The sequence below is a fragment of the Pleurodeles waltl genome, chromosome 7, assembly GCF_031143425.1.
Source record: "Pleurodeles waltl isolate 20211129_DDA chromosome 7, aPleWal1.hap1.20221129, whole genome shotgun sequence".
NCBI classification, from domain to species: Eukaryota; Metazoa; Chordata; class Amphibia; order Caudata; family Salamandridae; genus Pleurodeles; species Pleurodeles waltl.
The window spans coordinates 913,916,113-913,943,328 of NC_090446.1; the positions used below are offsets into that span (position 1 = coordinate 913,916,113).

Sequence of the window (27,216 nt, forward strand, 5' to 3'; positions counted from 1 at the left end):
CAATCAACAACCACTAACAGAATCATTAAGCAGGAGACAATCTATCAACATTTAATGAATAATCACAACTCAATTGTGCGTTTTATCAATTTTATTTTCCTATTACTTACAATGCTAAGTCATCAAGTTAGGTCAAATGTTATTCAATCCACAAAAAATTAGTTCATTAATGACTATCAATATTATAAACTAATCGAAACTTGAGAAAACATATGCTTAAATGCTTCAACTTAAGCCAATAAAGATGAATACAACGACATTAATAGCAGAGTTCAGCAAGCAGTCCGCCAGTCATTTGTCACTGTCAAACGTCAGCCATTGGAAGCCTACCTAACCCAGATTAGCATCGGCATGTGGGGCTTCATGCAAAACAATTTAGAAAATATGAATTTGGAAAATGTCTAACTATGATGAAAACTATAAAACAGCACAGTTGGTACCTAGAAGAAAAGCACAAAGTTAATCAGTCACATTGTCATGGAATGGATCAGCAACAAAGTCCGTTTTCGTCTTCAGGTCATCAATAGATCAGCAACACATCAGGCTCTCAAGAGTATGAGCCCAATGACAGAATCTCGAACCGCGTCTCCTGACGTCATCAATTCTCCCCTCGCATCTGAAGTTTTAGCCCCTTGTCATGACTTTTTATTAGAGTTTTCCAGTCCATCCCCCTAGTTCCTAATTGGTCAGTCAGTCAGCAGATATGACTCTAACCTATAATATTAATTTTTCAGATCTATGAGTTCTAATACTTCTTCTTTCTCATTTCACAGATTGGTCCCCTGTACCATGTCCTCATCATCCGGCTCTTCAGGTATCGAAAATGTTGCATGTTCCACTTCAGTCAGTGCTCTCATTGTTCAAGTCCTGGGAAAGTACATTTAGCCTACTCTACACATAAGTGTATCAAATTGTCTTTATCATCTCCTGTCTGTTGGTACATTGCAGAAAATTCTAGCCAAGCGACTTTAACATCGGGTGGCTCAAGGTTGGGTCATGCACCAGCTTCTCTGCAGTGCGCTAGGAATTCAGCTTCTTGTGTGAGGCCTGGAAAGGACTAGGCCATAACCTCAGCTAAGTTAATTCTACAAATTAATGCAAAACATAGGTTATACATCTTAATATGACATATTACTACATTATTATTACATATTTTCATTCTTTCACACATTGTTTATTATTTTTAGTACAACTTCGTATAAGTGGCTGCCATACCCCGTGGTCACATTTTCAAACGCGCACTTTATTTTCCCTACCATTAATTTCGCTACGAACTTTTCATTAATCAGAACACATAAACATTCATTAATAATGTCTAATTAGCATTTCTGCATCAACACCACTTACCACTTTTCCCTGGAAACTTCTTGGCTGAAACCCATCCGCCCTCTCAATAACCGTACTTCATGTGATCTTTTGATTACTATAACTTGCCCATAGAGTTATTTAAAGTAACGTTTGCCATTGAGGTCTCCGAAGTCCCCTAATAAGCACTCCTAACCCACTAAAAATTGATATTTTAAAGTCAGCAGGCTTTAACCAATGACAATGTCTAAAAAAAATAGAAATCCTCCGCAAAGTTCCGAGCCAGAGAACAAGAATGCGCCCCCCCCAGTAGTTTTTCACCCAGGCCGCATAAAAGTCTGTGGCATTTTTATAGAGAAGGGACGCTCCCCACATGGAAGTCATGTGGGGGTCGCCAGGGGTTGCACCTGCGACCCCTGGCTTGCCCCTTGCGACTGCTGGTACTGCCTTTGCGACTCCTGGTCTCAAGGGAGGCAAAATTAGTGCCAAAATGCAAGGGCAGCTCGACCTTATGGACTTCGATTGTGGCTCCACTTTCCTTGTTGTCTGTCAACTTTTTTTTACAGTAATACTGAACAATGTGTTATTATTCACTATTACAGTAATAAATAATTGGTTAAAATAAATGGCATATTACCCTCCCTTAGCAAATAAGGTAAGTAAAAAATGCTCTTAAATATATGTTGTGTGGGTGCTTGCAGGTGAGAGAGAGTGTTTAACTGGGAGAGAGCGTGTGTATGTGAGCAAGCATGCGTGTGTGAATGAAAGAAAAGGTCAAATGGTATGTGATGTAATATCCGATACTCCTGGCATTTTGGTGAATTGACGTTCGTGGCTCCCCACAAAAACTGCTAGTGATCGGCGCAGGTAGCTGAAGTGCAAGCTTACACACACAAAGCCCCGCAATTGTATAAGTGTACCTTGACATAACATCCCTGCTCCCAGTGTCCAGCAGGGGGCTCCATTGCACCGAGATAAACTGCAACCATGTCGGTGCTGCTTTCGTCGTGTTGCCGTCTAGGAAGACGGAAGTTAAAAAAAAAAAACACCCGCTGCACCGGCAGGGTGTGCACTGGACACTGCACCCAGCTATCCGCCTCTCCATCCCTCGACGCAGGGTGCTGTCACCCGAAGCTGGGAGGTGCCGTCGAGGACGGTGGGAGGTTTTCCAGTGGAATGCGGGAAGTGCAACGGGCCACGCAGTGGATAGAACGCACGTGACCTTTTATCAAGTGACCCCAACAGAAGTCCAGACACAGGGCTTTTGTGTTGCTTTTTTCCGAATCCCGGGCCAGCTTGTTATCGGCTTTGCACGGGCATCTGAGCCTGGGACACCGGGGCACCGGCAGAGATCCAAGGGACTAGGTGCTATATAATAGAGGCGGAAAACAGAGACCGTCACCTGGTACCTTCTAAGCTGCTGCAGGTAAGTGTCCTGCCACCGGAACACCGAGTTCGTTCCCTCTACAGCCACTGGGAGGCCCCGCTGTCAGTGTTAGTTCCCTTCTCTCAGTCATGAGACATCCTGCTTACCCTGACCCATTGCTGCCGCTGAGACCATCTGCATGCCACCGTTTAGATCCCCGACTGCCACCCTTACCCCACGCTGTCACTGAACCTATCTGCAGTGATCGCAACTCTGCGCTGTCACTGCGACTTCTTAGTATCATTCAGAGCCTCTCCTGTCAGTGGATCGCTGCCTGTCACGGTCAGGGCTGTCTTTAGGGCAGTGCAATGGTGTAGCCGCATGGAGGAGGACACTATGTTTAAAGTTAACTTATGGGTTTAGAAATACGAGCTGCAGAGTTCCTTGTGCATCCCGCAGTTTTCAGGCAACAATAAAAACGGCAAGATAACGTGATTAATTAAGGTTCTTGCTGGAGAGAGATTGGCGTTTGGTCTCATGACAGTTTTGACTCATTTTAAAGTAGCGCAGAGGGTTCATGTGCCTGCAGCATAGAATGCGTGCCATGCAGATCACAGAACGTAATGTCAGTGAAGTATGAGTAGCGCTATAAAAAAATAAATGAAATGTATGTCAGGGAGGGGCGCTGTTGAGAGAGTAGCGGTAGTGATGAAATTCATGGAGAAGGTCATTGAGGGAGGGGGCACCAAAGAGATAGTTGCATCGGGTGCCACCAGCCCTAAAGCCGGCCCCGGTCAAGGAGGCCATCTGAGTGAGACCACTAGTTGCCCTTCTAACTCTTCCCAGACCCGCTGCCACTGAGCCCCTTTGTAGTCACTTTAGCAGCTCTTGTCACTGAGTTGCCCTTGGTATCCTTGTGCCCACAGGAATCCCTTTCACTGGGACTGCTGCTCGTCTCTTTCTCTCTTTTCTCTTTTTTTCACTCACTTTGTCCAATTGCCCTTTTTAAGTCTAGGTTTTTGTCAAAGTGCAGCTGTCAAAGAGAACTATTTGTAATCATATTCTAAGAGTGGGCTTTAGGTCCACCCCTTTCAACATTGGCTTTCTTCGACCGCCTCTTTTACCCAATTGTCTTAGTTTGTCAGTCATGTCTTGAATAGCCCTGTGGAGCATTAATTTCTCACCTATTGCTATTGGATGTTTCAGTGTATCCCTCTGCATCCACTCAAGTCCTTGCATTGAACTTCACGATTTAATTCACAACTAGAGCCCCCTATCCACTCCTTGCAGCTCCCCTCCATGTGCCTTTCTGTAGCCTGCTAATGCTAGATATTTTAAAAATTAAACTGAGCCCTGTTTGCCTTTGTAATTATTTCTCCTTGGGGTTATGGCAAAGAGCACACTGACACACATTTAAAAAGAATGCTATAGTGTTGAGTCAAGATAGAGTTTTTAAATGTACATTGTCTTCTCCTATTCTCTTTGTAAACTAATTTAAATGTGTAAAATTTTAATGGTGGAAAAAATACTTGTTATCTATCTAGAGAATCTTCTTTGAAGCTGCAAACGCTGACTAGGTATGTAAATGTGCGCGATTGTATTGATTTTTGTAAATGCAAATGCATATTTTACTCTAATAGGGAGCAACAAGGCAACACAGACTGTCATTCGTTTTTTCATTGAAAAAAATGTAACTTAATATTAAATGCAGTGCTGCGTTGCAGAAATTGGTGTGCATGAACATTTTCAAGGAAATAATGAAAGAAGATGTTAGTACTGGAGCTAGATAGTCATCCGCTTCATGGATCCATAATCTGCTGCTGCTCCTTTAAGGGAGCCGCCTGCACAAGCATCTCATCATGCCCGCTCTGGCATTTACTTCAGTTTGGTTTAGTGGACCCTTCGGGGTTCAGACATTATGGGGGTTATTCTAACTTTGGAGGAGGTGTTAATCCGTCCGAAAAGTGACGGATTTACCACCAGCCGTATTACGAGTCCATTATATCCTATAGAACTCGTAATACGGCTGGTGGTATATCCGTCACTTTACCGTCACTTTTGGGACGGATTAACACTCCTCCAAAGTTAGAATAACCCCCTATATGTGATTACAATGACTCTAACACTGGGGAGGAGTGTGCAATCTTTAATACCTCAATAATGATTGATTAGGACTACAAGTAATTACTTTTTACTGTCCTTCGTGGGACCTTCATTCATAGTTAAAAATATTCTATATGGTATAAGTCCATCCCTCTGAAAATAAAGCACATCAGGATGGTAAAAATGACAACAGTAGGATCATTCAACAGAGCAGACTCCAAAAAAAGTTTGATCCAGCACGTTGCCTGCTCTGGAGTCTAAATCCAGAGAATAATACTTGGTGAGTGTATGAATGGATCCCAAAGTCACTGCCTTGTGACCGTCTGAGACTAGAGCACTTCTTAGTAAGTAAACAGTGGCAGCTTTTCACCACATAGAGTATGTAGTGTGTTAAAATATCAACAGCAAAAATATTGTGGTACCAGAATGTTGTGACAAAAATACTAAGTGAAAAATATGGAGCAGGTAAGTGCACATACGTAAGTATAGATTTACTATTCCTAACTCCACATCTACGTACCTATATAAGTGGAGTTAAGTAAATTAAGTCTACACATACCAATATAAACTTCCCATCTCCATATTTTGGTCCTCGATAATTTTGTCAGAATGTTGTGGTAGCACAATATTGATTTTTTGCAGTCGATATTAAGGTGAGTTTACTGTGGAGTATATGCAGAAATATGTGGCGAACATCCATAGTGAAAAAAGAGAATTTTCAAGAAGTACTGACTGAAGGTCTATTAGTTACCAATCAAATAATTAGGGGCAGATTTAGGAGCCCCGAGTGCCTCCCTGCGCCACATTAGGAGCATTTTTTTTTTACACTAATGTGGTCCATTGAGGCCAAAATCGCTGCGCCAATGCATGCATTGCGCCACTTGTTACCCTTTGCGCTACATTATGCCTGCGCCAGGCATAATGTATGCGAGGAGGGGGTTCCCCGTTACTAAGAGATTTCTTTGCATCATTTTTTTTCTGCACTTTTAACGCCTGCTTAGAGCAGATGTTAAAAGGAGGCACACCATTGTTTATAATGGGCGTGAAGGGGCTTTGCAGGATTAGCATCAACATTTTTTATGCTAATTTTGCGACGCTCCGAACTAGCGGCAAAAATGTTGACGACAATTCCCCTAACTACCACCATGGTGTGCCATATCTTAGAAACAGTGCACACATGGTGGTGTTAGGGGGGCGCTAAGGGGCACAAGAAAAGTGGCACTGCACCATTTTTCATAAATCAGGCCCTTTGTTTGGCAATTGAAAGCTCCACTCTGGTTGTGAATTGTTATTCTCCTTGCCCTGCTTTAAGGAGCTTAACATGGGATGTGTCTCTTTAGGAAATGTAGGTTGCCATGACAATGGCTCCAATCAGTGTACTTAGAGGCGTATTGGTTTACCAATAACTTTAATATTTGACCCCAGGGTTCCACCTGGGGAGTTCATGTCTTGCAGCCACTTGCATAGCCTTATCTTAGAGCGATTTCGTTGGCATAGATACATTTCCTGAAGCATGGTATAGTGCTTCCAAATACTCGTCTTTGGTTTCCGGTTCAGTAATCTCACCATTCACGTTAAAGTGGTATTAGTAATCTCCTAATCTAATTCTTTTGCAAACCAATACCCTGGCCTTTGTGCACCATATTAACAGTAGTTTTCTGATATATTGAAATGCTGTATGCATTACTGGGGAAATGGGAACAATTTATTTCAGCTTTGACCGTCTTCGGTGAATGCCAGGTCAATTCACATAATGAATAGAATTGAAATGAAGCAGCTCTCCGACATCACTCCATGCAGCTGTTTGAAAACATCCAGCCTCAGGTTTATTTACCTACCACATCCTCTCCAAAGTACATTCCATTATAATCAAACATCTTCAAACATCTTCACTGCGCCAATTATGAAGAGTTTATGAAGGGACTTTTGTTACAGACTGAGTCATATGCCCTCTGTGACTCATTGCTGCATGTCGATGTTCCTTCCCCCTTTGAGGTCTCTTCACAAAAATATTCTTTATTGTGTTGATACTGCATATCTGGATGGGTGTTCTCTGGGAATTCCCATTTGGCTATTGTGTGGTATATTGTTGCATCTACTGTATGACTAAATTATTCTGTCTGTTTCTTCCTCAGAAGCTGTCAACTAAACTACAGACAGGATGCCTTGTGTCCCGAACCTCCTCCTAGCGCTCTGCATGCTGCTGTTGGGCCTCCCAGCACTGCAAGGCGCAGTGGTGGTGAATGCACGATTTGATAGTCCCATGAGGCTGAGCCAGGTGAGTTTAAGAAGTGCTGAGCTAGGTGGAGGGAGGGTAGATCAAGCTCCCATACTGTCCCTCCATTTGGTATGCCAAGTGGCAAACAGTAGAGCCAGGGCCACTGGAATTATGGGACTCTGCAGCTGTGGCGTTGTCTGCATCATTATGGATTCAGTGGATTTGCCACATAAACCATCATCTGCTCCATACATTGCAGATTTTAATTAAAAGAACTTGAAACAAGCTGAAATGGATCAGTGGTTACTAAAAACCCAGCTTCATGTATTGCAGCGCAGCGGACGATCATTCACAAAGGTTAACTCCTTGTCACCTTTCAGATGCTTGTTGCTGTATTTGGGTATTAAACTGGTAACTAATGAGGTGAATCCTTTGGTCAGTGCTAAAATGTGTGAAAATAGCAAAATAATGAAGTAATATTATCACAAATTGTGCTGTAGAATGCTGCATTTACCTTTCTTGCTGCATAATTTAGTCAACCTTGCTACATAATTTGGTCCTTCTCTGTTGCATAATTTCAGTGGCACTTCGTATAGTTCATCTAAAGTGCTTGCCTATCCATGAAGCGACCAGATCACCACTTGTTCATCTTGTTTGGTGTTTCTGCATCCTATTAAGCTTTCCCTTAAATCTTGGGATTGCTCCCCGATGCAGTGAGAGTTATAGATATGTTTGCCCCTCTTACTTCTGGTATTAAGGTAACAGAAGGCTCCTGACAGAGGAACAGACAACATTAAGTAGAGGGTGAATCAGACTTTCCCACTAAGAAAAACCTGAAGCCGCCCTTTGTGTATTTAGCTTGATCCAGCTTAGGTCCAACAAGAAGATGACACAGTTACCAGCACCACCATTTCCCCATGCTGCCCTCTGGCAGCATGCATGCCATCATGGCACCCTGAGTGCATTTCATGCCGTGTTATTGGGTTCATGGTGGACCCCAGGGGACCAGGAGGGATTGAGGTTCACATCATTCTTCCTTAAATACAGTCCACCGCAAAAAGAGATAACGAGATGAGAAGCAGAACATGACTCTGTCATCAGCAGCGCTGCCAGAACTTCTGGCAGAATTGAAGTTTCCTCCATGCACGAGATACAATTCTGCAGTGATAGTAAAATAGATTGTTGGATGATAAATCTTATTTTTATTCAAGGGGAGAGAAGTATTGTTAGGTGGATAGAACAATATTTTAACTTGAAAGAATCTGCACTTTTGTTCTGATCAGTATTTTTAACTTGAAATACACACGTGTGGTGATAACGGCAATGCCCCTTACTGATATACCTACCTGTACCTGATATGAGCATATAGGTAAAGTGGCGAGACTACAAGCAGAGGGCACACTGGTCTGTATTATAATGTCCCTCTACTTTTTCTTTTATAGCCTGGTGAAGCAGAGCGTGTTAAATGTGTCTAGCAATCCGTCAGGGGCCATGCCATTGTTGAACTGACTTGCCACATCAACCATGTTCAGCGCCTAATTTGTAAAACAATAAGTTCCTGGGCCCAGACGTTTGCTCAGAATCCCGTGGTCGGCGCTGTCCAATGTCCAGAGTTCCGAATACCAAGCCCGCCTAATTGTGATCCCACCTCATACCTATTTCATCCACACCAAGCCCTCCGTGCCCATTTATTTTACTATTTCAGGTTGTTTTCTTTCTTTGTCTGTCTTTCTGCCTTTCTCGCCCTCCTTTCCTGCTTTTGAGTTTTTCTTTCTTGATTGCCATAGATCAAAGTCTGATGAGGAAAAATAACTAGAGGTCCCCAAAAATGAGTGTCGGTGGGCCCCACTTACAAAACACTGGCTCCAATTAACCGCTGGCATTGTTCCTTCTGATCATATCGATGAATGCCACACCAACATGGTCCTCAGCATCCCTTACCTGCTCCCCACAGTGCTTTGTGCTAACCTGTACAGATGTTTGGTCCTTACCATCTTCTCCCTCTCCTGGCAGATTAGCAGATTCTCCTGGTCCCAGTGTGATGACCTCCCACATAAAGGAAAGGTTGAAAGCCTGTCCATCAGCCCAGACCCCATTGTAATTCCCGGTGACCTGACTGTGGCTGTTGAATGCTCCACCTCCATCTCTCTTGATTCTCCGCTGACGGTATGTATGGAAGTTATTTGTGGACACTGACCAGCGCATTCGACAACTATCAGCAAAGCTGACATTACATATGTAAAATACAGTCATGAAAATATAATCATGGCAAGCATCACATTCACAGCAATGTGTCTTTTGTAATTGAATCAAGCGATATCTCTTTGTAGGAATCTCCAGAATCCGAAAGGATTTGTGAAATGCAAATATATAAAAACAAATTATCAGTGATTGTAGTGTGCTGACCTCACATTCCACTGCAAGGTGCAGATATACTGTTCGTATGATTCATATGTGCAAATGTTATTGTAACTGTCCACACTCCTACCTAGGGTATGAAAGATATAAGGAAGCGAAATACAGTGTATATGACAATTAAAATGAGCCATTGTTTACCCAAACAAATTCAAAGTTTGGAACCAAAATTCCATCTTATTCTTATGATCAGCAATTTGAGATTGTAAGTCCTTGCTTTTGTGACCTGAGCACTGGGCGAAGAGACCACACAGACGCAGGTAAGGCACTGAACTATGACTTATTATTCTTTTTCTTCTACATTGTCTATCTTCTGCTGAGGGAGCGTTCTCCACCCATGCAGCCTGTGAGCTGACCCACATTCAAATGCTGTGCTTCTCCCCACACTTCCTGTCCAGTTCCTAGGACAGGACGTGGTGTCCGGTGCGCTGGCTGTGGATCTGGAAGAAATCTTTGCTTTAGGGTCTTAATGACGTCTCCCATCTTTTTAGTAAATGGAAGGTCCCTTTAAAAATGACATAACACTTCTTTTCCAACTTAAACATCCATTTGGTGGCTTTCCTTGAATCTATTTTGTGAGCGCAGAGTTCATTGAGTCATTCTTTCTTACTACTTCACTAGCTGAAGATGGCATGATGCTTTTTTTCTGGATCCAGCTCCAGGCTTTCTGGATTTGGTGTGCTTTTAGGTTGTTATCTATAATGACGTTGTCTTGAGTGTATGCAATAGTGTGTCTTCAGGTGCTTTCCTATGTTATGGTTTTCTTGACTGTGGTGTGACTAGTAATTTGGTAATCCAAAGGAATGTTGTTACATTTTTCATTCATTAATTATAAAACATACGATACAGTAACATGCAAATATATCGAAAATACAGTTCGATAAATTTGCACAAAAGTATGGAAATACAACAGTTGCACAGAGTCTTGCTGTTTAGCAAATCACTTTTCAGGCCCACTTAACGATTTTCTCAAACACCAAAGTGTAAAATTGTAGACAGTCTGAAGACTATACAACCAATCGTGTCCGATTTAAGAATCCTTAGTGCAGTACAGTGTTGTCTGATTACCATATTACAGCAAATTGGAACAATCCATTTTCTTTTGCGATAGCAAAAAGCAGTGCAGTAACATAGCAATTACGACTCTGATTCTTTCATTGCCTTACGGACTGGAAATATAAAAGACTTCGAATTATTAAAAAGCCATTTACAACAGAAACAATCTGTAAAGTACCTAGTCTAAATTCCACGTACAGTTTTTATGACTAGGGGGCATAATATCATCTAAGAAACTTTGTCCTCCTGTGTATATAATGGGAGCTTCAGAACCCTGGTCGTGCATAGTGTCCCAGGTGATGTGCACATACGTGTAAAATAAGAATTCTCCTTTGACAATTGCCTCTGCAATTCGTGACCTTTCGCATCGATATTGGTGGTGATTGTTGAGCCTCTTCTACTTGGAATGGAACTTCGATGTGATAGAGGCAACTTTTGGGTTTAATTTGTTTCCTGACCTTTTGTGTACTTTCTTGTTCACAGTGGTTTGTATTCCTGGCATGTCCTTCCTTTTGAACACCCTCTCTCTCTTATCTGATGAAACTGTCTGACAATCAAAGGGAGAAAAAAAGGCATGAGGGAGGTGGAACTGACAATTGGGCAAATGTGCTGTCCCTGTGTTATTTCCAAATCGGGTACGTTTAATTCCCCCGCCGGTGCATCCTGAAGAGTTTAAGTTAATGTCAGAGCCATGCCTTTTACCTCTCTCATCTCAGTTCTTAATATCTTGATCCTGTTTATGAGGTCTTCCTCCTCCACTATTAATATGTGATTTTCTATGCTAAATATGCTACCGGGCATAACTTAATGCTGCTCAACTTCTTGATTCGCTAGTTGCATAAATCTGTTTTTGCAGTTTATACTTGGTTCTGGATGTTTGTAGACATCATTAGGGGAATACACAAGTTTATAGTTATGTACAGGATTTACTTTTGCAGTACTAGGTACATTTGATTCTACTGTACATGAGTTTTGCCTAGTTCGCACTTTAACATGTTTTTGTAAAGAGCTTAGCAGTTTTTGGGCCCGGGTAAGGGCTTTTTTTGGTTCTTTCCAAATTTATGATGGACTTGACCACCTCTATTATGGCATCAATGTCGTGGGGGTGCATTTTTTGGCCACATGTCTGTTACCTTCTTAGGTTTGGCTGCTCCCTGTAGCCTCTCATCTGTGTTTCTCTCACCCATGCTTTATCTGGGAATAGTATGTTAAATAGTACTGCTATAGTCAGAGCATCCCAGGGGTGACAACCCAACATAAATTATATTGCACTACACAGAATGACCAATTACCAACAAGTAAACTTCAAAAACAAGATAAAAATGCTTGACATCCAAACATGAAACCATGAGTTGTATCCAGCTCAATGGATGGATTATGGTTTGTTAAAGCCATGGGAGCTGGGGCGGGAGACGTGAAAGCTTGTTTAAAATAAAGTCAAAGCACCAAATCATATTCGATGTTGGAGCCTCAGAGGGTGAGGGGTTGGGGGGAGAAATTACCATGTCCTGCCTCGTTTTGGGTATGATGGCAAAGAAGGCCCCAACTTGGGCACGCATGGCTCTCTCAGTGGGGTAAAAGGTCGCACTTTATAGAGCTTGTCTGATTCTGGGAGGGGCCTGACTCCTTGGTTGTCTTATAGGACAAGTAATCCCTCCTTGCTCCTTCTTGCAGCACGGCCATAATTCTTCAGCATCAGTGTTGTTCAGTTTCCTTTAAAACAGAGGTGCCTATGTGTTGTTTTTTTGTTTATGAACGTATGGAAAGTGAAACATCATACATGTTTTCCAGCCTTATAACAAGGGCTTTAATGAGTTTTCCTAGATACCTGCGAGAAGATTGAAAATGTCTCATTCCTGGTCCCCACATCTCTTACAGCTAAAATGTGAACACAATGCTTACTTAAGCTTTTTGTACATTTAAGTCGCCAACGTAGAGAATGTTCTGATTAGGCACCAGCCATCTGGCCACACTAGATCATTGAGAAGCTGCAGCCTTTGTCGTGCAGTTCCCTTGCTGCTTCACACTCTAGCAACCTCAGCCACCTCTTCCATCGGCTCCAACCTCCGTGTACCAGACTTTAAGCCTGGCAGGGGCACTTTGAGAGAATGAGTCATGTTTTGTGAGCCTCTGTCTTTGGGAATGGTGGTGTGTTTTTGGGGCACTGCTAGCAGCAGATTTTTTTTGCACAGTAGCTTTCGTTTGAGATTGCTTCACTGTTTCACAAATCCCACTTGTGGTCACCGTGTTGATTGCTACCAGTAATGGTAAAGCTATACTATATTATATTATTAATTATTTGTGCTTTTCTTTGTGAATCGTTTGTTGCTGAACATTGTTCTGACTATGAGTTCTTCCTCTCGGGTTTGAATGCTTCACTTATAGTTGTGATTATGTACCTATAGAGCTTTATAGTGTTTAGTGGTCCCTAAGCAGTCACCACCATCACTCTACTCAATTTAGGGTACATCAATGAAAGCAACTATGTTGATAATTCCAAAAGGTGGAATAGATACCCTTCTCGTGAAAAGCAAAGATGCTAAAATGTATTCTAAAATCCTTGCAGACAGACTAGAGAAGAGACTTCAAAATCTTGTAATCCGTTCCAGACTGCCTTTATAAAGGGTCCTCTCTTGAGTGACAATTACCAGCTCTTTACTGATGTAATTGAAAAGGCTAAACTACTGCTAACTTGATGTACTATAGAAAAGGCTTTTGACAAAGTTTCCTGAGTCTTTCTGCATGCTACGCTTCACAGATTTGGCTTTGGTGGCCAGTTTATCACAAAGACAGTGGCTGTCTGGAATACCCCTCAGCAGAAATCTAAATGGTACCTCATTTTAAGCCTTTAACTTCGGTTAGGGCACTTGCCATGGATGCCCTTTGTCTCCCCCACTATTCTTGTTAACTATGAACCTCTGCTTGTGACTCATCTGACATCAGAATTCCTCATGTACCCATTGGTACAAGATCATATAAAAATGCATTATATGTGGATGATGTTCTAATTTCACAACTGAAATGGACACTACCTTGCATGTGATCCCTGACACTACTGGAAACTATACACCAGTCTCTGGGAACACCCTGAGCGAAAACAATACAGAAATCTGTTCCTTAAATATCCACTGTGCCCCGTCCATTTTGGGTAATACTGGCCTGGCATGTCAGCCTGATTTCCTGAAATACATGGGAATTTTGTTCACCATTAACATTGTGGAATCAATTAAGTATAAGTAAAACAATACCTGAATATCTAACTTACTGGAAGACTGGTCGTTGACTGGACTGGTTCATCTCCTGGTGGGGTGAACTGGAGACAGTTAAGGTGATGGAGACGTCCAATGCTAACTATTTAATTAGCATGTTACCTATTAGACTGTTCAAAGAGGTGTACAAAACATAGGCCACCAAATGTCCACATCTAAAAGAGAAACATCTCAATGAAAAACTCCAGCTTAACAAACTGTTAAATGGTGCTAAGTTTTTTTTTTTTATGACTACCAAACAGCATTTCTGTGCAACCACGGATCTCATTCTTTTGTACTTGAGACCATATAATCATCTCCAAATTTTATAATAATAGAAAAAGACCTAGTTTCTCCACATGGTATTCTATCCTTTCTCACCACTCACCCATTCAAAGTGTATCATAACAGACACTGCTGTTGCACTAATAAAACTTGATGACAAGTTTAACAAAAAAAATTAAACTCTAAGCTGAAGTCAATTTGGGAAAACAACATCTCAAAATAGTACACTAATCAAAGTTCCTAGCTTGGTTGAATCGATAAAGGAATAACTTCCAAAATACAAAATAATGGTCTGGTGACAATCCTTTCCGGTTTTTGGTTTGTGGACTATAAATAACTCTAATCAGCTGCCCAGTCGTAGAGCTGCGTAAAGGGTACTTATCTATCTAAGTATGAGCAGCAATAAATAAAAGAAAAAAGATGGTTGCAGTTTCTGGTCTTTTATAATTGGATAGAATAATTTGAGTTCTCTTTTATATTGTTGTTGATTTTTTACTGTGCTGCATGGGGACACAAAAGATTGAAGCTGTAATATCAGTCTCCATACCTTGCCACAAAATCAGATAGAATGCAGAGCGACTTGCTGATATAAAGGATTGGATTGATCTAGATGATTAAGTAAGTCAGGTAGTTAAGAGACAAAATTATTCTCAGTTGATCATTTTGTTTTTTTAAGATCTTTTAAAAACGTTTAGTCCCTTGATTACTAAGGGCCCAAATTTGGTAAGGAATGCCGACAGATACATCATCAAATAAAGAACAGTGTGGTTAGACCTTGATGGCAAGGAGAGAAAATCCAAGCTTAAATGGAAGCTAAAGGGGGCTGTAGATTGTGATGGATCCATATTGCCAGATTTCAGTGAAAAAGTGTGATTAGATCAAAGAAAAAGAAGGTAAAAATGAGGAAATCGATTGCTATGAATTTTGGAAAATGATTTACACAGTTTTGTGTATGGCTAGCAAATAACAAGTAAGTTCTGCTGAAATACTGATGTAACTATTACTGAAACCTGTTATGTGCAACACTTCTCACAGATTTTCTATGCTTGAACGAAGCTGCCGAAGTACCACCAAGCCAGCAACAGAAAACAGATCACCTCCATACTTCCAAACCTGATACCCTGTGTATTTAATTATCCTTAAAGCATGCCACATGCCTCTTTTTCCCCAAGCTTTCAATCTTTTGGTGCATACCCAATGCTACTGAGTATTGTGGCTAAACTAGAATAGCTGTGCCTACTTAGAAGAAAGGAGTCATATCTGCACTTGATGCCTTTAAGCCCAGTAGTCTCCTATGCATCCAATAATACAATCGTTGACAGTCATGCCTGTATGAAGAGAAGTGTTGGGAGAAGGTGACCAGATCTGAGTATCAGGCACTAGAGGGGTTATTTAGAGTATTGTGGATGTACTGTCTAGCCTATTTAGAATGTACAAACTACTATACACTCGAAATAGGGCAGTTGGGGCAACTGTGTATTTTTGGCAGCTGTCCAGCATCCGTCAAACTCTCATAACCCTCTAATTACCATGAGAGAAAGAACCTCTAGCTTGTAATCTTGGTCGATGTAATGTATATAAGCCTGTATTGCATTTCCAAAGTACAAAACTATCTACAAAACAACGTGATGTACAAAAAAGGCTTTATACTACACATGGTAGGGTAATAAAAGGGAGCTTGTGTTCCCAAGTGAGGTACAAGCAGGCGGGACACTAGAAGGTGGATGGAAGGGAGGGCTGCAAATCAGAGAGAGCGGGCGTGAGAGACTACAGGCTGATGTGCTTTGAGCTCTTTCTGGAACATGAGAAGGCCTTTGATACAGAGGATATGGAAATTGGATGGCTAAAACTAAAACATATGAACATGCAGAAACATCTGCCGTTGACTTCTGTTAATTTACAGTGAAAAGCAACAACACAGGGCAGGATTGAGTTGTCAGGGCTGAGCTTCGAGACGACCTCTTGCAAAAGGGGTGTGAGAGAAGGATGTTTCATGATCCTCCTCCAGTCAACTTGTATACCAATTACATGTATGAATACGTGCAGACGGAGAATGTCCCAAGGATGTAGGTGTGTAAGATACCTATCCTTTTAATATGCAGACCACTAGTCCTTTTAGGTTCTGTCATTCTGTCCTTCTAACTAGAACTGCATAGCACATTCCAGTTCATTGGCCACTGAGAAACGTGGTTCGTAGATAAGAACCTGACGATTGATGAACCAAATCTAAATTAATGGATATGATTTACTGATAGAGGGAACAAATCCAGAAATAATATCACTTCTAGCTAAATAGCATGAAGCATACAACAGTGAATACTTATTAGTACTTATTATGTACTATAATGAACAGCATATTGTTTTGAAGTACGACAAATTGCCCTTTGTCTCTTAAACAAAGTGATTGAATCTAGCATAGGACTATTGTGTCCTAGATCAGGGTTACTAAGAAAAGAAAGGAAGCCCCAAGAGATGTTTGCAATCACTATTTTTTGAATACCGTGCAAGTAATTAGAAATAACTTCCGTTTTGAATAAGAAACAGTACATTTGCACTACATTTGCAACATGATCACTAGTGACATTAACAAAATATAATTGGTATCTGATTAACAGATGCTTATGGTTACCCAGCTAATTGGTACAACAATACCGCGCAAGGATAAATGGCTTAATGTACCCATGCCAGGATTTAAGCCTCTGACCATGAGGCATGCCTCTAGTGGGTGCATTAATCCACTAAGACATCGGACCCACCATACATTCAGGCCACATGTTTGGAGGAAAAGCGTCTGAGCTACATGAATAGGGAACTGATAGAACATATGTGAAACAGGAGACACCCGTAGAAGAGGACAATGAATCCCATTAAATGAAAAGCATGGCTCCGGTACAGACAGTGCCACACTGAATTGCATGAAACAGTATCGGTGGACTATAATTTCATCAATATGCATTGTGCACGGCGAGGAGAGCACTCCACATCTACATGTATATGTTATACAACTATATATTTCGCTAACATGCAATAATAAGAAACTCACAGAATTGTAGTGCTGATGTTCTGATCGAGCTCTACAGATTAAAAATAAATCCGTCAGGAACTACTCATTCCATCTAAGTAATAAAGTACAATGTGGGTACACGGAGACTGTGTTCTTCACATTACCTAAAGGATGGCCAGAAGGGTAGAATCTGAAATGTGTGCTCTTTAACAATAATTTCCGAAGTTTTGCAGGGCATTTGAAAATCGCATGTTTTGTGTCAACTTCAAAGTCCATTGTGCAGTTTTGATCTGATATCAACATAGTCAACTCGCCACACCCTTTGCTCTCATGACACCATGGGTTGTTTGTGTGACATATTGCTGTATTCACTTTAGAGCTTTGTGTGAACACTGTAGAAGTTCGTTTTAAATCCTGACAGGTTGATTTCAGGCTTTCATTCTTCTGGTCAAAAAAATCTTTATATAAAACTTGCTTTCTAAGCTTAAAATACAGTTTGTAGTGGGTGCTTTTTTACTTTTTAGACAAACCTGTAATGGTATTGTGTCTATTGCAGCTCGCCCTCACCATCGAGAAGAAGATCCTGGACATTTGGATCAAGATTCCATGTGTGAACAACCTTGGCAGCTGCGCCTACGATTTCTGTGAAACCCTCGATCAGTGGTTTCCCGCAGGAACGACATGCCCAGAGCCATTGCACACCTATGGCATCCCATGCCATTGCCCCTTCAAAGCGGTGAGATCAAGGTGGCTGTAGCTGCGGGGACAAATGGGGCGGTGGAGAAAGTGTTATGGGGAATGAGCCCAAGAGTTACAGGAGTGCGCTGGGGTCAGTGAAAGTGGGGGACGCCGTGACTCATTAGGGAATGTTGCAACTCTATGTAGGACTGATGTCTGGATTCTATTGCTTCTCTACTTGCAGGGCACTTACTCACTTCCAAGTTCCATATTCAGCATTCCTGATGTGTCCCTTCCTTCCTGGCTAGAAGATGGCGACTACCGTGTGAAGGGTGTCTTGAATAATGCAGATGGTGAAGTTGGATGCGCCAACCTTGAATTGTCCCTGAAGTCACAGTCTGAATCCTGGTGGAAATAGAAATGTACCTGTGTGGCAAGGAGGTGGGCCTCAGATAATAATGCACCTCGCACCCGGATTGGTGCTCTTCTGTTCACTATCCCTCTTCTCTGCCTCCAAGATCACTCTCTGAACATAAGGTTGTGTTTGCACTCACGAATCTACAAATATGATTCTCTACGAAATTATAGAAACATCTTCTCTAATGCCCAATGATTTAATATGATGCGTTAGTTTAAAATTCAAAGCAACCAAATTTCACACAATAACATTGGTAATACATAAAACAGGCAATCAGTGTCTGAAGGGTACAAAAGACCACATTGTTAAAAATTAATATATTTAATCTAGCTATTGTTGCCTCGGCTCCGGCTTTTAGTTGCATTCTAACAAGATGTTGTACTATTACCAGAATCAATGGTACTCATGTTATATTTCTTTAGAAAACAGACTTTACTATTACCTGAATCAATTTATCCATTTTATATTTTCTAAAAATCGGTTTTATTATTACCTGCATAAATTAGCAAACTTCATTGATCTCAGGTGAGCCAATGAGGCCATCATAGCAGTATGTGAATCTGAGCAACAAGTATTTAACTTATTGAGCCTCGACACCAGCTAATCTATCTCTTCCATTCAAAAACAGTGACTCACGTGCCTTTTATTCGAGATTAAACATACATATTTGAAAATAAAATAGAAAGAGTTACAAATAAATATGTAGATTATAAGTACGGCAAAGAAAAGAAAAAATGAATCTCTAAAATTGTGAGGTTTTAAAGATGCTAAGGGCTAGAGATTTACCTTATAGAACTCCAGCCCTTATTAACTTGTTGCAAAAAGTCTATTGGGAGGAGGGGTGCCTTGTGTACTTATTTCGTGAATTTGAATTTCCAAGATGGTCCACAACAACATTTAATTAAGCTGTGCTTTCAGTGTACTGAGTAGAGTGCTATATTTGCATGAGGATCTTTTGAAATACGTGCAGGTAATCAGTCTCCACCGGCGCGAATAAGGCAGATGTTTCTGCCGCCTGTTTGCCAGCCCGAACCCTCCTGTGTCCAGGACCTTCTAACTTTCCCTTTAAATACCATCTCTACCTCCTTATAAGAGCAGTTGTGTATCAAATCTAACTATCACCTGGTTCAGTATCCCTTATCATTTCCACTTAATTGGCATGGAATATAACAATGGCTATTAAACCTGTGATATCTAACGTATATTGATGAGGGCAGGGTCTGTTACAGATCCATACATATCTGCATATGATATTATCACAAGTAATTATTATAAATGGGAATTATTTGTGTACTCAGAGGTTATCCTGAGAATATGGCAGGATCAGGCTTTTCTAGACATATTTTAGACACTGGTCTATGAAACCATCAAAAATGACACTGGAGTTAATGCTACAATAGAAAGCCAGCCCTACATCTCATCCTGCATAGAACTGGAATAAATTTACCTTCACCCATGTTTATCACTTTACCTCTGAACGTTTAAAGCAGCAGTACTGCACTCCCAACATGAAATCAGTCCTTATGTATGGAGCAGAAACTTGGAGGACAACAGTGACCACCACCAACAAAGTTCAATCCTCCATCAACACCTGCTGAGAAAAATCCTCCAAATCAGCTGGCCAAACCCCATCAGCAACAACGACCTATGCCACAGACTTTCCAACTCCCTGCTTATGAAGAAATCATGGAAAGACGCTGGGGCTGAGTAGGTCACACTGTCCCCAAGTCTGCACCAAACACCACGAGGCAAGTCCTGACCTGGAACTCTTAAGGGGAAATGAAAAGAGGAAGGCCAAGAAACACCTTGTGGGTTACACCTGGAGTCAGATTGAAAGAAAGGCCCAGGACATATACCGCTATAGAGTCCTGGTTGATGGCCTTTACACCAAGAGGAGTAGGAGGAATAAGTAAGTAAGTGATTACTTCACTCCCTCACTCACTACGGTGGGATGGATATTGTTGAGTCCTTCTTTATGATTTTGTTCTTTCCTTGATTTGCTCTTTTGAGGACCACAATCCATTCTGACTTCCTCTTTTAGGTCTAACAATCAAATCCCCTTGGATGAGCCACGTACTCGAACATGTGGCCTTATGAAGCAATATCTACGAAGTAGTCTGTACCTGCTTTGGAGTCAATATCATCTACACTCAACACACAGTACATTATGAGTGAACCAAGCGGGGCCAAAGGAAGATTAATAGTCTCCTATCACTGCCCTCAACCACAAAGCTAGGATATTTTGATAGAAGAACAATTAAGGCAGTTACACCAATATCACAAGCAAAGATTACAACAGCCATCCACACCCAGTCCATTACTAGGTGCCAGAATTGAGAAGTACTGTAAACACAGGAACATCCAGTGGCCTTGAATGTGGAATATCAGGATCCGGCAAGGACTAGAATGCATCTATGATGCTGGCAGTGCGTCCTAGGAGTGTAACTGCCATAGGTGGTCAAGTCAAAGGTGCATTGGGAAGCTGCAATTGTACCCCAGTACTATAACAGAAAGTGTGCTGAAAGACAGGATTGACGGGTATTGAAGCCAGAGGTGCCTTGGCTAGGTTTGATCAAGTTGGATTTCGCAGCCTTCAACTGCACCCAGTCAGGAGTGAATCAAATGCAATATTTCCTGTGAGCAAGGCTGACATAACGTTGCAGCTTCATCTCACTGAATAAGCAACAGTACTGTGCACAGTTTGCAAGCTTAACAGTTTGTTTTCTAAGTCTTCTCGGGATAAACATTTATTAGCAAGTGTTTATAAACTTTCTCTGTGTTTGTGTGTGTGGCTAATTCATTGCCACAAACCTTGTTTTTCTAACAATGTAAATACTGTGTCCAGAAAATATTTAAAACACTTCTGTTAGTCATGCTGTTATGAGCTTGAACAATCCGGTCCATTGGAACAAAATGCTAAATATGTTTTAATCATTTAATAAAACTTTTCACAAACATTGTAATTTATTTCACAGGCTCCTGAATCTCTTTCTTGCTGTGTCGTCTTTTTTGCATGTATTGTAGGCGAAAACAAAGACTTGTGCTCTCATTCACTGGGTAAATGTTTGTTGCAAACTTTCAATCAAACCCTGGTCCGTCTATTTTGCTAGCTCTGCTGGCAATGGTTTCAGCAGTTTAAAAGACAATTTTAGTTAAAGTTACGTATATAGTCATTAACTGATTACTGATTTTAGAAATGAAACTCAAAATGAATTTCTAATTACTTTTAAGTTACTTTACCAAAGCCAGCGTTAACTTTCAAGCTATGCAGCATCGCATCATGAACTCCTCCCCTATCCTCTGTGCAATATGCTGGGAAAGCTAATGTGTTAATTTCAAGTGAAGTAAAGCAAACCAACCAATGAAAACAAAATTAAGAAAAGCAACACGAAACTATCTACAAGTGCTAGTGCAAGGTGCTTTTAAATGGGGCAATGAATTTGTAAACAGTAAGCAATTATGTATTATAGAGGCCAAATATTTGATTATGGTTTGGGTATTGAAAGTAACGAATGTGATCTATAGTTCTATATAGATTAAGAAAGTAACTACAAATGTACATCTGTGGCCCTAGGTTATGCATCTTGAATGAATGGACGGCTAAATGCGGGGAATCCTTCGCCCTCAAGTGGCACATAAGGGATGTTCCAAGGAAAATTGTATTCTAGCAATGTAGGTAGTGCATGGGTCAAGACATCACTATGGTTTCCTTATGTGTAAAGTGTGACATGCTAGACAAGGGTAAGCATTACAATGGTTGCCTTTGAGTATTAAGGGAATGTTCAGCTGTAGGTAACCCTGTAGGCAGTGTCACCATTGACAACAGTATTGAGGTGTGTGGAATCTATGCTCACAAAATTATTGTTAGCGCCAAGATCATAACATTAGGTTCACCAAGGCCCAAAGCAATTAACGATCTACTGGGAAACTCTGGCTAATTGCCCAATCACACAGATTAATGGCTTAAGAGTGACTGCGCACCACTGAAACTCGTGGCAACCAACAAGCAATGCTATTGCCTTAGTGATGGTCCTGGGGATAATTTAGTTGGAGTGTGCGGGTGTTCGTGATTGGAACTGCTGGTACCTAAGACTTGTCATGCAGACAGCCCCACAACATTTGATAATGTATAAAAAACAATGGAAAGAAGGGTGCTGATGCAATAGATAGGCCGACCCACACAGCTGCTTATACATTAGTCCTGCAGTTCAGTAGTGCTGAATATGTAGTGACTGCATTTGCCCCAGCCCTTATTCCTTGGTTGAGGCTTCTGGAGATCAATTTTGAAATTCCTAGAGGCGGGACAAATCAGATTTTCATAAGGTTATTTATTTAGGGGGTACCTACCTTGTCCTCCTTGGACTCACCTGTCCTCAGACATCTGTCCAGGCAAGGCCCTTTCGGAGCCCCCTCAACTGCGCTCTAGGTTCCTTCTAGAGAAAGAGCGAGAGATGGTGACAGAGTGCCTTGCTGTCCCCTTCTCTGTGGCTTCTCTTCTTTAGGTGTGTTTCTATCTTGCAACTGTTTTTTTGCATTTCCTGCTTCTGGCACTGCTCATCTCTACTGTTCTCTTTTACCTCTTTCCCTTACTTCTGCTTTCTCCATCACCACTTTCACCCTTGTTAGCTAATTTTGCTGCTTTATCCAACTCCACTCACAATTTTTCTGCCTCTTTTTTGTTTTCTCCACTTTTCTCTCTATGTGCTACTGTTTTTCACCACTTTTGGATCATTTTTTGCCCACCCCCTCTCAGGGTCTTCTCTTGCTCTTTTCATCCCATGCTCTCCTTACCTTTCCTGCCTGTCCCACTTACCCACTTTAAGTAAACCCTCCCAGCCCCACCCATCACTTTCTGCTCTCCTTCCACCTCTCAGTCTCTACTAAGGGACAGCCACGGTGTAGACCCACCACTGACATGCCTCAGACAAGCCAGTCTGCACCTAACTGCACCACGACCTTCCACGCACTCAACTCCGGCTGCCACTCCCTGCACTGCTGCTGCACAGCATCACACAACACAGAGGAACCATTCTCCTGCACTTCCTGTAAGCGTTCTTGCATTTTCCTGCACTCCACCCTCACTATGTCATTACTGACAGCACCCAACAGCCCACCCTTTCACACTCACATGAACCAGCCACCACTGACACAACTCTCTGCACAGCAGTTGGTTCACCCGTTCTTGCTCCTCGAACACACACTCACTCACCAAAGATGCCACGAAGATCTGGGACCTCCTGCATGACCACTCCCTAGACCTACTGTTCCTTTGCAGCAGAAACTTGGCTGAACCCTGCATCGGCTCACCAAAGCCATCACTCTTAACTACAAGATTGCCATGCAGGAACATCAGCTCAAGCTCGGAGACAGAGTCATCATCATTTGCAAGGATGCCATCAGCTGCACCACCTCTAAAGACACATCCACCAGCAACATGGAGTACCTGATGTTCAACTTCACCCTGAGCAGATCCCTCTTCAGCAGGCCTCTAGGGCCAAGCTCCAGGTTTGTGAGCACCATCTCGGACTTGGTGGCTGCCATCATCCTACCTTTCAGTGTCTTCTCCTTCTCAGAGACTTGAACTTCCACCTGGAAGATGGTGGTGACTCGAACTCAACAGCCTCACTAAAAGACCTCGAAAGCTTCAGCCTCACCCAACACCTAAATGGATCCACACACTCCACGGGACACCTTCTGGACCCGATTTTCACCTTCTTTGACAGCATCTCAGTGAACAAGCCCCTACCAATCACCTCGACTGATCACACTCTCATCCAATTCATTCAGCATTTCCATCCTGCACCATCACAGACCAACGTCCGCCAGACCGCCTACCGAATCTGATACAACATTCCAGAGGAGGACTGGACTACCGTTTTCTCCACACAATGGCCTGAACACACACTCAGCCTTCATGAATCCATCCACAACCTCTACAACTGGATCAACACATGCACTGACACCCTGCTTCCCTTCAAGCACAGCAAAGCCACAAGATCCAGACCTTAAGCCAACTGGTACATGGTGGAACTCTGGATGACAATGCAGCACTGCAAATAAGTGGAGCACAGATGGAGATTGAGGGACACTGCAGACAAGAACACCCTCAAATCCACCCTGAGATGATATTTCCAACAGGTACATAACACTAGGGGCCTTATTACAACTTTGGAGGAGGTGTTAATCCGTCCCAAATGTGACGGATATACCACCAGCCGTATTACGAGTTCCATAGGATATAATGGACTCGTAATACGGCTGGTGGTGTATCCGTCACTTTACCGTCACTTTTGGGACGGATTAACACCTCCTCCAAAGTTGTAATCAGGCCCTAAGTGCACTGTACTTCCATACCTCATCAGCAGCAGTAAAGAGGGCTTTGCCATCGTGAAATTTTCAACTCACCAGTCGCCTCCTCCAGCAGCATCACAACCTCACAGGACCACTGCAACAAACTGTCTGAATTCATTTGCAGCAAGATAACATTCTACATCAGCAAGTTTGACCATCAACCAGACCCTGAAAACCTTGCAACATGTCTCCCCATCTCAACCAGGGAAACGACCTTGACCACATGGCCCGCAGTCACCCAGTGAGACTTATATTCCCAGGAAATCCATCCACGTTGGTGCACCATCTTGCCCCTGCCCCCACAATGAGGACATCAACCCATCAGCAAACAAATCACACCTATCCTATGCACCTCCATCTCATCTGCTATCTTCCTGGACATTTGGAAACACACCACAATCCTCCCATTACTCAAGAAGTCCTCTGCGACCCACAAACACTCGCCAACTACAGACAGATCTCCCTTCTTCCATACCTAGCCGGAATTCTATAGAAACTCATCAACAGATGCCTCTTCAACAATCTCAATGACCACCAACTTCTCAATGTCACACAATCCTGCTTCAGACCCAAGCACAGCACAGAAATAGCCCTCATCACTGCCACAGATGGCATTTCGATGATCCTGGACAGAAGAGACATGGTAGCCTTCATCCTCCTTGATCTTTTTACAGCAGGCAACATGGTCTCTTACCTAATCCTCATCTGAATCCTACATAAATTGGGAATGCAATGACCCACTCTAGGAAAGATGTATTTCTATCATTTCTGGCAGGACACAACCAGTCACCCTGGCCCCCTACTCATCAGATGCCCGCAACCTCATCTGTTGCGTACTGCAAGGTTCGTCACTCAGCCCGACCTCTTCAACACAAACTTGACCCCTCTGGCCAGCATAATTTGCTCCCACAACATTGACATCCTCTCCTGTGCAGATGACAATCAACTTACTCTTTGCTTCTCAGACAAGACACCCAACACCTGGAACAAGTTCACCCCCGCATGACCAAAGTCAGCAACTGGATGAAGAACAACTGTCTCAAACTCAATATTGACAAAACAGAAGTCATGATCTTCCGGAAGAACACCTCACCATGGAACTCCGCCTGATGACTGGCCAAACTAGGACCCACCCCTAGCACTTCTAGCAAGAACTTTGGGATAGTCATCAACTGCAAAAATGACATGACCGCCCAAGTCAATGCCATCACAGTCGCCTGCTTCCACACTCTGAAGATGTTCAGGAAAATCTTTAATTGGGTCTTGAGCAGCACCCACAAAACGATCACAATCACCCTTTTCACTATCAAGCTGGACTCTGGAGTTCCTTCTATGCTGGGAGCAGCAATCAACTCAACAGACAACTGCAAACAATTCAGAACTTGCCAGCCAGAATCACTCTCTACCTCTCATGCAACACAAACTTCATTCGGGACCACAAGGAGCTCAACTGGCTCCCGATATGCAGGTGCACACATTTCAAACTCCTTACTCACACTTCAAAGCACAACACAACACTGGCCCAGCCTACCTCAGCAATTCTATCTTCTTTCACCAACCATCCAGACACCTATGCTGAGACAGATTCCTACTTGCGCACGTTCCACTCATACTCAGAACCAGATTCGGAGGTCAAGCCTTCTCCAACATTACCCCCAAAGAATGGAATGACCTACTAATACATATCGGAGCCTTCTCCCCCAAACCAGGATACCCCCCTGGTTATTGCTCACTTTACAAATTCTCATAACAGAGCAATTCTTATGCAGCACCTTTTGTTCTTTGTTTTTTAATAGCAGCTTATCCTTTTATTCAAATTGACTGTCCAGTTACCATTTCACTGAAAGAGTAACAGTGAAAGCAATGTTAAGTTAAAAAACAGAACGCATTTAAGATTTTACAAAAGTAGGGGGCGTGGCCAAGCAAGATGGACAATAGCATGTCTTGACCGTAAGCACCTTGAGCCCCTGGAATATCCATAAGCACCCTGTGTTCCCACCGTGGGCTGTCACATTTACAACTGCGACATTTTCTGCAGAACAACTGATGGAAAGATTGAGTCATGAAAGACTGCACAGCTTTAGCACGGAAGCTGTTCGGGTTCAGGGTCTGGTCGCAGGTCCTCCTCTAAAGATGACGGCTGAGAGGCATTGATAGCGAATGAAAGAAGCTGGACCTGTGCCACATCGATGGGCCGCCTCTACAAAGTTCTGACAACGTTGGAGCTGCCTCACGTGTGATGAGTGGACCTAAGCACAGTCGGCCCATGGCTGAGACCGTATGAGGGGACGGTGCCAAGTGATGTGAAAAGAAGGCGGTGAGGCTCGTGTGGTGGGCTGAGCGACACTCCACTGCGGCGCTCGCCTCCCACTTCAAAATTAAGATGGCCTGTGGCAGTACTGGCTGCGAGCTCGCCAGTGGTATCCGACCGGAAAGACTGGCCCGAGGAACCTCCCCAGCATGCGATCTAAAAGATTCCAGAGTACACTGTTGGTCTCGGAGAGCATTGTCTATAGAAACTGAGAAGGCAGGCTGTCTGTAAGACAGACACCCAGGAGTGTTTAACAGGGAGGGTATCTGGGGTGTTACACCACTCAATAAATGTATTTTCTGATAAATAGTTGGGTATAGGTGCTTTCAATTCAGTAGGGTGAGATGTTTGCCGGATTTCAACAGAACTTTTTACATTTTTACATACAGAGACAAAAAAGCACGCACATTTTCTCCCTCGGTTTTGATTTTTTTTTTTTTTAATGTTGGTTATTTTAC

General features: G+C 42.4%; 1 protein-coding gene across 1 annotated transcript; it reads left to right on the forward strand.

The window, feature by feature from the left end:
- The first annotated feature begins 2,336 nt into the window (after positions 1–2,336).
- Positions 2,337–21,063, forward strand: GM2A (ganglioside GM2 activator). The gene is made up of 5 exons (XM_069199584.1): positions 2,337–2,731; positions 6,910–7,052; positions 9,006–9,158; positions 17,557–17,736; positions 17,923–21,063. The coding sequence occupies exons 2-5, from the start codon at positions 6,936–6,938 to the stop codon at positions 18,094–18,096; spliced, it is 624 nt and encodes a 207-aa protein (XP_069055685.1). The 5' UTR covers positions 2,337–2,731; positions 6,910–6,935; the 3' UTR covers positions 18,097–21,063.
- Positions 21,064–27,216: the final 6,153 nt, after the last annotated feature.

Coding starts and splice junctions, on each gene's coding strand:
- GM2A (XM_069199584.1), top strand. CDS start 6,936: ATGCCTTGTGTCCCGAACCTCCTCCTAGCGCTCTGCATGCTGCTGTTG. Junction 7,053..9,005: donor GTCCCATGAGGCTGAGCCAG/GTGAGTTTAAGA, acceptor CTCTCCTGGCAG/ATTAGCAGATTCTCCTGGTC. Junction 9,159..17,556: donor CTCTTGATTCTCCGCTGACG/GTATGTATGGAA, acceptor TGTCTATTGCAG/CTCGCCCTCACCATCGAGAA.